General features: G+C 46.6%; 1 protein-coding gene across 1 annotated transcript in view; it reads left to right on the forward strand.

Annotated features, from left to right (window-relative positions):
* LOC117875981 (cell surface glycoprotein CD200 receptor 1-A-like) overlaps window positions 1-13,003 on the forward strand; it is a gene marked incomplete in the record, with an annotated part of 28,907 nt that overhangs the window by 10,148 nt on the left and 5,756 nt on the right. Inside the window, 6 exon segments of the mRNA XM_034767673.1 lie at window positions 2,077-2,227; window positions 3,063-3,067; window positions 6,668-6,982; window positions 9,186-9,425; window positions 10,557-10,659; window positions 11,894-11,927. Coding sequence (XP_034623564.1) covers window positions 2,077-2,227; window positions 3,063-3,067; window positions 6,668-6,982; window positions 9,186-9,425; window positions 10,557-10,659; window positions 11,894-11,927 — 848 coding nt within the window.

The following is a 13,003-nucleotide window of genomic DNA, read 5'->3' on the forward strand; positions in this document are numbered from 1 at the left end:
GGTGCTGGGCCGGGGCCAGGGGTGCTGGGCCCAGCACCCCCGGCCCCACACCGTCGGGCCTGGCCCGGCCCGGCTCCCGGCCCCGCACCCCCAGGCCAGCCCCCGGCCCAGCACCCCCGGCCCAGCACTGCTGGCCCCGGCCCAGCACGTCCCTATTTTCCCGGACATGTTCGGCTTTTTGGGATTTCCCCCTGGACGGGGATTTGAGGCCCAAAAAGCCGGACATGTCCGGGAAAATCCGGATGTATGATAACCCTATGTCATGCAGTGAAAACAGCCCAGCCATCGCAGTCCACTTGCACTCTTAGATTTGCTTAGTCATGTTTAGATGAGGCCAGTGGAATTGATGACGTGGCCTGACGTGCTGATGCGCCTGACAAAGATAAGTCAGGCAAGGAAGCTCTTTGTTCTCCAATTCATTGTAAGAGACTTTCACAGAACTAAAATTAGGAACCCATCATGAGACATTCAGCCTCTCTTGTTTTCTCTTCTGATGACTTTGTCTGAATTAGAAACAACCACTCCAGAAGAGTCTTTTCCTGAAATTCACTTACTCAGAACAATTTGCATATATTTAAAAATAAAATGAAACAACAAAACCCCCATCTCACTCCTAGTGCAGTGTTTGTGTAGTCAGAATGCTGTAGTCAATTTCATCAAATGGGCAAAGATTTGTAGGAGTGATTTCTTTTTTGTATGCATTTAAAAAATCAGTACAGAACAGGTACCAGAAAATTATGTTATACCTAGGATTTTCATCTTCAAAATACTTTTAAACATGAACTAATTAATCCTAACAGCTCGCCTTAGAGGGGAGGTAAGTATTATCCCCTTTTGTCAGTAAAGGAGGGACATGGGAAGCCCTAAAGAAATACTTCACCCCCTATATCCTTCACTGTCACCAATAAAACCCGTGAGAGTTACAGATTTGTTTGTCACTGTCTGAGCTGAAGTAACAAGGATATGTTGTAAGCAGGGTGCAGTTGCAGCTGCATCTGTCCCCAGGACCAGCAGGATGTGGTTTTATCTTGGAATTTTCTGTTCTGCACTTTCAGGTTGTCTATTGTGACTCTACTCCAAACACTGAGAAAAGGCACAAACGCGTAGGTGTGTGTAGTCGGGTAAAAATGAAATGAACTGTATTGACTTTGCAAGTTACAAATCATTCCCAAAGGATTATAGTTTAAGAAAAAGAAAGAAGTGGTCCTAATTAGATAGCTTATTTCTCTGATTCTTTAACCACAAAAGACTCCACTTTGAACAGCATTACATGGGATAATGGCAAGAGTTTGGCTATCATGATAAAGGAGAGGCCAGCTACTGTTTTTCCCTCACAGTCTAATAATAATGGCTTAATATAATAAATAATAATACTTGGCACTGACTTAGCCCTTTTGTCCTAAAAAAATCCTTTGTGACCATTGATGAATTAAGCCACACAATGTCCTGTGGAGATGAGTATTATCCCCACTTTAAAGCTGTATCTATACTAAGGGGACTCTAGTGGCACAGCTGTGGTGCCGTAGCTATACTGGCATAACCACAGAGGGTAGATGCAGCCTACAGCAATGGAAGGGTTTTTTTCGTAGCTGTAGGAACACCACTTCCCTGAGCAAAGGTAGCTAAGTCAACGGAAGCATTCTTCTGTCAACGTAGCTGCATCTACACCAGAAGTTAGGTTGGCATAGTGACAGCACTCAAGAATGTGGATTTTTCACACCGCTGAGCGCTGCAGCTATGTCGGCTTAAATTTTAAGTGTAGCCCACGCCTAAGAGATAGAGAAAGAGAAACATAAAAGGACTAAGAGATGTGCCCAGGGTCACAGATGAAGTCTTTGGCACAGTCTGGATTAGAACCCCCAGAGTCATACCTCTTCGTCCTTTGCATGATATCACATTCCCACTCAGCTCTCCATTGCAACAATGCTTGCTGTGCATGAAGCATCTTTTAGCCATTTTGAACAGTTCATGAAGAGGTTGATTGTCAGCAACCAACCAGGTAGAGAGACTTTTTGTTTCCCTTCTGAGTTAATGAGCTAATTTGAAAGTTATACTCCTATTTTTCCTTACACAAAGGTTCTCAGGCAAGAAATTCCACCGGATCTGATACTGAGCCCAGCCAAGAAAACAATTCAAGCGCTGGCAAGAAGCAAGATTTCCAGAGCTCACAAAGTCCAAACTTCCCTAATGGTAATGTACTTCCTGATCGAATGGCCATCACTAAGTGGTGAGGAAAGAGAGGGTGGCCTGGTACCGCACAATATGGGCATAACTCAGAGCACTGAGACATCCATCACCCTGTGAGAGATTTGGAAGGAGAAGTTAACTCTATACTTGGGGCTGAATCCTCTCATCCTGCTCCAAAATCTCATTATTATTAATCATTATTTGTATTATGGTGGCACCTAGTGCCCCAGTCATGGAGCAGGGCCTCACCATGCTAGGAGCTGGACAAACACACAACAAAGAGATGGTCCCTGCCCCAAGAAGCTTAAAATTGAAATGAATAGTTTTGCATAGAGAATCTTCATGGGATGAGAGAATGGGATCCGCAGATTTTAAGGCTCTATGGGTAGGACTATAGCCCATGGGCTGTAGCAGCATCAAGGCCTGCTGGATCCCCACTATACAAGGGGTGGGTTTGGTTAGAGATCCACCTACTAGACTCCTTCTTCCACTGGCATGCCACTAACTCACGCCTAAAGCCCCCCAGCCCAGGGGTTAGTGATGCTGCCAATAGCCTCCCAATGCAGACTTTCCATGGCACAGTAGAACCACACAAGTTCCTCTGCCTCTCAGGGGTACGCCTGCATCAATGGAAAAATGTGTCCCTGGCTGCTATACGGAAACCAAAAGAATTGGGGAGGGTGAAACATGTCACTGCCCCTGTGCCACTGGGGGTTACACTGCCTCACCTGGTGCTATAGAGGTTCGGAATAACCCAAAACGATGGTGATTGTCAGGCCCCTGGAGGATAAACAGAAGTGACCAGAGTTTAACCCTGGGGATTAGAGCCACTTTGTCACAATTTCAGGCTGACGGGATTTCCCTCTTTCATGTAGGTGGGGTAGGTCATCAACTCAGTGTCCTCATATGAGCCCCCTGCCAGCAAAGAATCATAGATCCATAGGGTTAGAAGGGACCTCAAGGGTCATCTAGTCCAAGAGTGGCCAACCTGAGCCTGAGAAGGAGCCAGAATTTACCAATGTACATTGCCAAAGAGCCACAGTAATACATCAGCAGCCCCCGCATCAGCTCCACCGCCCCCCCCCCCGGCTCCCAGGGCCTCCCACCCACCGGCAGCCCCACCGATCAGTGCCTCCCCCTCCCTCCCCGCACATCCTGATCAGCTGTGGCATGCAGAAGGCTCTGAGGGGGAGAAGCAAGGGCATGGCAGGCTCAGGGGAGGGGGTAGGAAGCGGTGGAGTGGGGGCAGGGCCTGTGGCAGAGCTAGGGGTTGAGCAGTGAGCACCCCCTGGCACATTGGAAAATTGGTTCCTGTAGCTCCAGCCCCGGAGTCGGTGCCTATACAAGGAGCCGCATATTAACTTCTGAAGAGCCGCATTTGGCTGCGGAGCCACAGGTTGGCCACCCATGATCTAGTCTAACCCTCTGCCAAGATGCAGCATTTGTTGTGTCTAAACCATTCAAGACAGCTGGCCATCCAGCCTCCTTTGGAAAACCTCCAGTGAAGGAGTTTCTATGACCTCCTTAGGTCCTGTGAACAGTTCCATTGAAGGTCAGTGGAACCACTCCAGCTTAAAGCTAAGCATGTGCTTAAAGGCTTAGCTGAATCAGGGCCATTGTGAAAGGACTGAACCCCCACATTTATACGTCACTGTGTCACATTTGGTAGTAGCCGGAGTGCAGTGCCAAACGACAAGTGCAATTCATCATTCCCAGGTGACCCCAAACAAGCAATTATGCTTCACTACAGGCATACACCTCATCCCCTGGTTCTCTGTGGAGGAGTTTATCAATCAGAGGCTCTCCCCCACAAGAAGAAGAGACCATGTGGTTATGAGCCTGACCACAGAAGCACATGAGATGGTCACCAAGGCAGACAGGGAAGTGGAGTTCACTCCCCTACACCATCTCTAAGGTCTTGTCTACTCCGGCATTTTCCAGGAAATCTCCTCATGTCGCATTGCCACAATTGCAGTTCTATCACTGATAGCAACAGCAAGAGTGTTAGTGTAGACCAGTCACCAGTGTTTGGACTTCCAGACAGTCTAGACTTGAGCTGAGTGACTACATGGGTTTTTCAGTTCAGTGGCTGAACCGAAAAATGAAAAGTAAAATTCTGTTTGTTTCAAACCCCAACTGATTTTTTTCCTCATCAAAATGAAAAAAATGAAAAAAAAAATGAGGTGGGTCGAATGAAAACTAAACAATTCATTTATAAACAAAATGTCAAAACAAAACATTTAGTTTTTTTTGAAAAAAATTTCATTTTTTATTTGGCCAAAACTATTTGACCCAAAGTCACAAATAATGTTGGTTACTTGGCAACCACATTTTTCAGCAAATTTAGTTTTTAACCAAACAAAGTTTGCCCAGCTCTCATCTGTTCCTGTTCTGACCAGGGTTAAATGACACGTTGGTAAAAATATGCCTATGGCCTATCTGCACTAGTGCTCACACCATGTTACTACTGGTAATGGTAAGAAATTTCCCAAGAAAAAATGTAGATTAGATAAGACCTAAATATTGTGTCACTCACTGAGGACCCAGAATAAAAGTTTCATCTTCTGTAATGCAGTAAATGCATCCAGAAAAGTAATTTAGGGACCTAAACAGGTTGAAATTGTCCTTTTAATCAGTATTGAAGTTTTTGTGATAGACTTACATGGACATAATATTTATAGTCTAATACATTTGATGTTACTTGGTGATGCTGACGATTCAGCCATGAAAATGAGTTGTACTGGACTTCATATGGATTTTATATCCAGAATAGAAACTCTAAAAGGAGCTGGGGGGTGGGGGTGGGAGGGAGTTCCGTATTTGTTCTCAGAAATCGCAGGACAACTTTGCTCAGCTTAGCAGTCATAGGATTTTTCTAACTGCCAGCTCCACAAATTTCACCTGGGATCTGAAAATGCAGCTGGGTTCTTTGTTCCTCTTATTCCACCATCGACAGTAAAGACTATTTCACTGGAACTTAACTGAGACTTTTGTCAATGCCCAGTGAGGCAGAACAGACCCCAGCTGGGATTCACAGGTTTTAGGGCTCTATGGGTAGGACTGCAGCCCATGGTCTGTAGCAGCATCAAGGCCTGTTGGATCCCCACTATACAAGGGGTGGGTTTGGTTAGAGATCCACCTACTAGACTCCTCCATCCACTGGCATGCCACTAACTCACGCCTAAAGCCCCCCAGCCCAGGGGTTGGTGATGCTGAGGATTCAGCCATGAAAATAAGTTGTACTGGACTTCATATGCATTTTATATCCAGACTAGTAACTCTAAAAGGAGATGGGGGAAGGGCAGTTCCCCATTTGTTCTCAGCAATCACAGGACAAATTTGCTCAGCTTAGCAGTCATAGGATTTTTCTAACTGCCAGCTCCACAAATTTCACCTGTGATCTGAAAATGCAGCTGGGTTCTTTGTTCCTCTTCCTCCACCATCGATAGTAAAGACTATTTTACTGGAACTTAACTGAGAGTTTTGTCAATGCTCAGTGAGGCAGAATAGACCCCAGCTCGCTCTCCTGTGTCTCTATGGGCTTTGCAGGCCTAACAGGACTACAAACTCATTCTTATCAGAGAAGTGACCCGATAAATATCAAATACAAACATTCAAATTTGGTTCTCAATCACATCAATGTAAATCTGGCATAACGCCACTAAAATCAAAGGACCTAATTCAGATTTACTCCAGTGTAGCAGGGCACAATTTGGCCTTGGGAGGGTAGAAGAGGAAAGATATGTTGAATAGAAACTATTTTCAAAGTTGGACTGTTTTTCTAGGATAACTGCATCTACACTAGGGCTTACACTGGCATAGCTATATTGGTAAAAAATAATCACACCCCTATCTGACATAGCTACCCCAGTATAAGTTTTATGTATACACCAATCTTTAGCATACAGCTCCTGCAAGGATTTTCTGATTCTGCCGAGTTCCAGCTATTCCAAGATGGTAGCTTAACTCCCATTGTGGATGGAGCAGCAGGAAGTGGCTCAAAAATGTCTAACTTTTCCTGATTTGTGCTTACGTCAAGGGCAGTACAGAACAGTTGCACTGCTAATGTTACTCCCTCCCTATCATTCATTTGCCTCACAATTGCTTCCAAAGCAAGAAGAAAAAAACATAAAGTTACCCCAGGAGCTCCTCCAATATAGCTGTGCCCTGCGTCTCGGTCAGGCTCCATGCCGCAATAATGTCTTTATACTGAAACTGGCAGTGATTGCAGTAGGGAGCAGGTTCTACGGAGTATGGGAGCAGAGAGGTTAATCCTATGGACTGGTGGCAAAACCAAATGTCAGGTTATCGGTCACCATTTAAAGCTATGGATGCTAGAAGATGGGTCTAGTATCTGCAGATGTGGGATCTTACTATGGAATATTATACAATACTAGAGATGTTACCCCAGAGATCCAAGGTTATAATGACATTCTGGGCGACCTTTTCAAGTGTCCCTCTCATCCCACATCTTTTCTAGATAACATCAGTGTGTCTATAATAGCTGGTTCCAGTGTTAATCTGACCTGTCATAAAGTTTCAAGGGTGGATCTGGTATTAGTAACATGGAAGATAAGACCAAGGATTGGAAATCACTGCACACTAGCATACAGAACCGATGAGAACAAGACATACAGAACAAACTGCAGTGAGAGAATGGATTGGAAATCTAGCCCTGATACCAATAGTGCACTTCAGATACAGCAAGTGACACTCACAGATGAGGGATATTATAGCTGTGAAACTGCAAACAGTGATGGAACTTTCATTCAAACCTACACTCTGACTGTATTAGGTAAGTAACAGGTTGTGATGTTCTTTAATTCTCTATATGATCAGATTCATGCTTGAGATGCCTAAACCTCCCCTCCTCTTAGAATGTTGAGAATATAGGTTCAGAGAACTCCAAAACCTAAGGAGTTTAGGATGTCTGCTGGGTTAATCCCCTTATGTGAATTCATTCTGGTCTCTCCTCACATCAAACTTCTTTACATTCTGGTCCTCCTTTCCCTCCACAAACCTTTCTCCTGGTTTCTATGACTGGAAAGGTTGGCCATGAGCTATTTTTCTACCTGATCTTTGGCTATTTGGCAGAGGGGCTTCTGTACAAACACCCCCAGCCCAAGCCATCCCCCCAGGAAACTGCTTTTCTAAAGTTAATTTAGGCCCAGATCCTGAAAAGTATTTAGACTCCCAACTTCCACTGATTTCAATGGATGTTAGGAGCCTAAATACCTTTGAGGATCTGAGCCTTAGTGCTTGTGAGAAATTCCAGCATGACAGTTCTGGAGACTGAAATCCTCTCTCCACAGAACATGTATAGCAAACAAGTCAATGCACCTTAAACCCTACTTAGTGAAGCCCCTTTTAGGAATAACGATAGTTCAGTCCCCCCGTGTTCAATTGTTCTTTGGTCTCTCTTCTGAGACTGGATGCCCATTGGCGAGTGTAAACCAAGTCTGTTAGCACCAGGACTGAGGTCAGCTCGGTTCACTACAGCAGATAGTAATGACTTTCAATTACTGCAAACCTGATCTGGTTTAGAACTGATGAGCTACAAGTAAAAGGCTAATAGAGCCTATTACCAACCCCCTGGGACATCCAGTTCCTCCTATCCTCCCCTGTAACATTTCTGCCTCAAGCATAAAGAGGCTATTTGCTAGGAACATCATTAGTGCATTATCTTGTGCACAACAAAGGAGGATGACCGTGGTGACACACCTGAGACGAGGGCAGTAACTAGAAAGGAATACTGAAAGTTGCCCAGCTAATTTTGGAAAGACTATATCAAATGATATAACCATAAGAATTTACTACTGCAAAATTAACTAAAACAGAGGGGAAGAGAGAGACAAAGACACACCAAGGATAAGAAATACATACACACACCCATGTTAACTACTACCGGGGATCAGCAGCAGATGACACAAAATGTAGATCAGGATCCAGAGCTGAACTTTTTGGATATGGGGTTTTGGATTCAGGCCCAGGGCCGGCTCCAGGCACCAGCCCACCAAGCTTGTGCTTGGGGCGGCACCTGGAGGGGGGCGGCGCGGTGCTCCGGCTCCGGCCGCCGGGGAGAGCGGAGCCGCGGCAGGCTCAGCACCTTCCCCCCTGGCACTCTGGCCGCCAGGGAGAGCGGAGCCCCGACCGGGACTCGCCGCCCTCCCCCCGGCGCTCTGGCCGCCGGGGAGAGCGGAGCCCCGGCTGGGGCTCGCTGCCCTCCCCCCGGTGTTCCGGCCGCCCTCCCCTGCTGCGCTGGGGGACGGGGGGCGGCCGGAGGCTTTTTTGCCTGGGGTGGCAAAAAAGCCAGAGCCAGCCCTGTTCAGGCCCATTTCTACACACCATCCCTGAGAAACTGACTTGAGTGGGTGAGATTATTAGGAGTTATGACGACAAGACAATGCAGTGGAACCTGGGTGATAGATGAGCTCCTGGTCCCAGCCATTCACTTTGTGGGGTGAAGCTGGGAAACTTGGTCAGTCAAAACAGTTTAAGGAAAGGGCCTAGAGGAATGCAACTTTGCTTATTGTGGTTCCCAGCCTTCCTCCTCTCGGCTGTTTTTCCTAGTTCCCACTTTAGCCCTCAACATTCTCCAGTTCTGAAGTGATACAGGTTCTTTTCTTTTGTTTATGTTCCAACTTGACAGCAGAGGGTGTATGAGAGCTTATATGTCTCAAACTGAACCCGGATAAATTGCCATGTGAGGAGAGGGTACTTCATTTCCCCAAAGCCGTGTCTCGGGGTATTATCTATGGCAGTCCAAATGGTACACCTAAGGTTTTAACTCACCCTCTTATCCAAGGGATACCCCTATTTCAAGAGCTGTAAAGACTCCGCGTTATCTATTTTGTCGTAGCAGGTGTTTGCTATTTATTACAATACTGTCTTCACGCCCATTCTCCTCTTTCTGCTATTTTCCTGTTGTATAGGAATGAGGAAAGTTGCCATCCCACGTGCAGCAGACTAACTTAAACTCTTTCCCCTTTTTCCTGCAGTCCCTCCTGTGGTGACCCTGACCTGTGACAGTAACGGGACCGCTCTGTGCAAGGCAGCTGCAGGGAAACCAGCTGCACAGGTCTCTTGGGACCCAAACAGAGATCCCAGGACTGAGCTTGAAAATCACACAGATGGGACAGTGACTGTGCTCAGTATATACAGCCCCAGAGAGACTAGTATCACCTGCCTGGTCTCTCATCCGGCTTGGCACACGAGCCAATCCAAGGAATGCCAATCAGGTAACAGAACACATCTCTTTTCTCTATTTAGTTTTCATTCATAACTGATCAACTACGTGCTCCTCTGTTCACCAGCTCCAACAAATATTAGTGAGACTGGTGAGGGTGTGGCAGGGACCTTGCGAATTCAGCCGACCATTCCAGTTTGCTTCATAAAATGTCTAGAGAGGGAAATCTATAAAGGCAGCAGAATTACTCTCTACAATTTAAGACTGAAGTGGGGCCTTTTTCTTATCTCCTTTCCATACAAATGTCTAATCTGGGGGACTGGGTCAGTTAGGGGACTGTTCAATGGCTATGGAGCCTTTCATGGTGATGTCACCAGGTCACATTTGGCCCAGCTTAGTAGTGACTTAGAGTCAGTGACATGTGTGACATCATGACTTGGTAGGATGACCGGATGTCCCGATTTTATAGGGACAGTTCCGATTTTGAGGGCTTTTTCTTATATAGGCACCTATTACCCTGCACCCCCTTTCCCGGTTTTTTACACTTGCTATCTGGTCACCCTATGACTTGGGCCATGAAGACTCAACCATCCTATCCCCTCCCTGGAGGTGCTCCCTCTAGGCCAGGGCTGTGGTATTTTACTGGGAGTGGACCTGATGGGACCTGAGTCACAATTGTCACTTGCTTGTTTGGACAAGACGTTCAACTGAAAGAGAAGCATAAATAAAATTAGTTGGGATGCAAATATGAATCCTGCCACCGGGACTGTGAAAGGAGGAGGGGAGGAGAGCACATTCTAGTGTCTGGCCACTTGAAAACGGGGAACAGACTGTTTTATTTATTTTCCTTGCTCTTTTGCTTTGAAGTCATATAGGGGATAGCTTGAATGGTGAGATACGCAGAGTCCTTCAGAGCAACATGATCTAGAAGTTATAGTGCATGATTGGCTATTGGGAAATATGGGTTCCATTTCCAGATTGAAATGTCCAGGTATGACCTTGGACAAGCTATTTAACCTCTTTGCCTCAATTTCCCCTACTGTCAAGTGGGGATACTATTTATTTTACAGGCTGGCTCTGAGGTCTAATTAATGTTTAAAGCACTTTGTGATCCTCAGGTGGACACAATAAAGGAATTGATCAGTGAGGATATATAACAGAAATGGTGATTCTCTCTTATTAGACAATGGAAACATGTTTCTTCAGTATTTCGCCATCTCTGCTGGTCTCCTGGGCATCCTCTTCATTCTGGCTTTAATTTTCCTCTGTAAGCTCCGCCATGGCAGGTATGTATGATATGGCACTAAGGAATCAGTTTGTCTAGAGCTGAGAGGAAACTTAAGGTGTTATTTGATATCAGATCAGATGACATCCAAGCATCTCTGATTCTGTCACATTCACACAGGATGTAGCATCATGCAGCACAAAAAAGACACAATGTATCTAAGTGAATGATACACTGGTGGAGGGGGTGGGCATGGGACACAAGATGCCAACTCCTGTGTCCAGGGAAGCTTCCTGTCAGTACGGAGAGCTGGCAAAGTAAAAGTTGTTCTCTACGTACTACAGAATCTCTCAAGCTGCTTCTTTGAGCCAGCACTTTGGGGGATCTGTTTCCCTACCAAACAGATGTCACCCAGCTCTGGAGGACGGAGCAGGACTGTCCCATCAGAAGGTTAATAAAACTGAATCAAGCAGCAGAATCTTTATTCCTTTGTTGCGTGAGGGACGCTGCTGGCTGGAGCTGCACTTCAGTTCCATCAGACCTTGCTTAAACGCGTCAGAAGGATGCAGTGCCAGGGTAAAACAGCAGGGAGCGTTGTATTTAAATATAGACAATTTGTAACTGGGACGTTCTTTCCTGGTGTAGGTGGTATTCCCTCCCCTCACTCAGCTCCTCTCACCCTTAGTCCAAGCTCCAACCGCTTAGCCTTATGTCCTCCTCCTCCCTCAGAAGGGCATTAGTTCATGTAGAGTAAAGCTTACTCAGGGCAAATCTCTTATCCATCCAGAGGACCTTGCCTCCGCTATTCTGCTCTCCCAATGGGCTCAGGGCTCCCACAGGCAGGAATAGGGACTTCACAAATGTAGAGTCAGGAGATCAAAACATCAGAGTCAAGAGCAGTGGTTCTCAAACTTTTGTACTGGTGACCCCTTTCACACAGCAAGCCTCTGAGTGCGACCCCCCTTATAAATTAAAAACACTTTTTTATATTTAACTCTATTATAAATGCTGGAGGTTTGGGGGTGGAGGCTGTCAGCTTGCGACCTCCTACGTAATAACTTCACAACCCCAAGGGGGTCACAACCCCCAGTTTGAGAACCCCTGGTCAAGAGCCACCCAATGAAGGATCTGAGAGATGACATTTAGCCTCCTTCTTGATGACTTGAAAAAAAAGGGATTCATTAGTTGTGGATTACAGACTCTCTCAATAGCAGGGCCCTCCTGCTCCAAGATGTGTGGTCTCAGAAGGTAGAATTTGTTATATATATATTTTTTTCCTCTTTTCCTTCCCACAGAATTTGTTATAAGTCCAAAATCCCTGAGTCTGCTACCACACCCAACGTGCAGGTAAGGAAGAGGATGTAATTCCAGATGTCAGTAAATCTGAGATGTGCTGCCAAAGTAACTGGGAACAGTTTTATATTTTAAGGGAAGCTGTCAGATTTTGGCTCTCCCTGCTTTCTGCAGGTGCAATTGTGTTCCACAAATGGTTGCTTGAGAAAAGCAGGACAGAGTCCGTCTGCACACCGAATACCAAGATTCAGACTTGTAACGTGCCTGTAGCGCACTGCCACAGTCAAGACTCAAACTAGTGTTCTTGTGATTCAAAAAGCAGCAGCTCTGACAATTCTCCCTGATCGTGCCAGGAAGAGCTGGGCTGAGTATAGCTGTGATACACCTAGTGGTTTTACAGCAGAGTGGCTGGGGGAGGAGGTTGTTTTGAAAGTTTTTCTTATTGCTCTAAATGAGAAGCAACTTTTTTTTTTTAAATTTACAAAAGGAAAGCTGTCATGTAACAAAATGGACTGTGAATCTGGAAAAGGCACTAAGTTCTGAATGGCCAGAACTATTTAGGGTTACCATTCGTCCGGATTTTCCCGGACATGTCCTCCTTTTTGTGTTAAAAATAGCGTCCGGGGGGGAGTTTGTAAATCACTCAAAATGTCCGGGATTTCCCCCCCCAGGCAGAGCAGAGCGAGCGGCTGGGAGGGCTGCAGGAAAGTCAGACGCTCACCTGGGGCTCTGGCAGCCAGAGCCCTTCCCCCTGCAGCTTGCCGGGCTGGATTCCGAAGCAGCTGTAGAGCTCCTCCTCCCCGCCCCCCCCCCGTCCCTGCATTCTGAGCCGGCCGGCCTGCCGGGCCGTTTGCATCGACCTCGGCAGCTCCTCCTCCCGTGCAGCCCAGCGCCCCGCTCCGGCAGCACTGTGCAGGGGCAGGGACCGGGTTGTGTGTTGCGCTGGGGAGCGCAGCCACGTGTCCGGCTCCACACAGAGCCCAACACCATGTTCTGAGCGGCAGGGTAAGGGGGCCAGGGGGCAGGAGAAGGGGCAGGGAGATTTTGGAGGGGGCAGTCAAGAGATGGGGGGGCTTTTGGGGGGGGGGTGGAGAAGGTTTTGGGCAGTCAGG

This window comes from Trachemys scripta, chromosome 1, assembly GCF_013100865.1.
Source record: "Trachemys scripta elegans isolate TJP31775 chromosome 1, CAS_Tse_1.0, whole genome shotgun sequence".
Taxonomy (NCBI): domain Eukaryota; kingdom Metazoa; phylum Chordata; order Testudines; family Emydidae; genus Trachemys; species Trachemys scripta.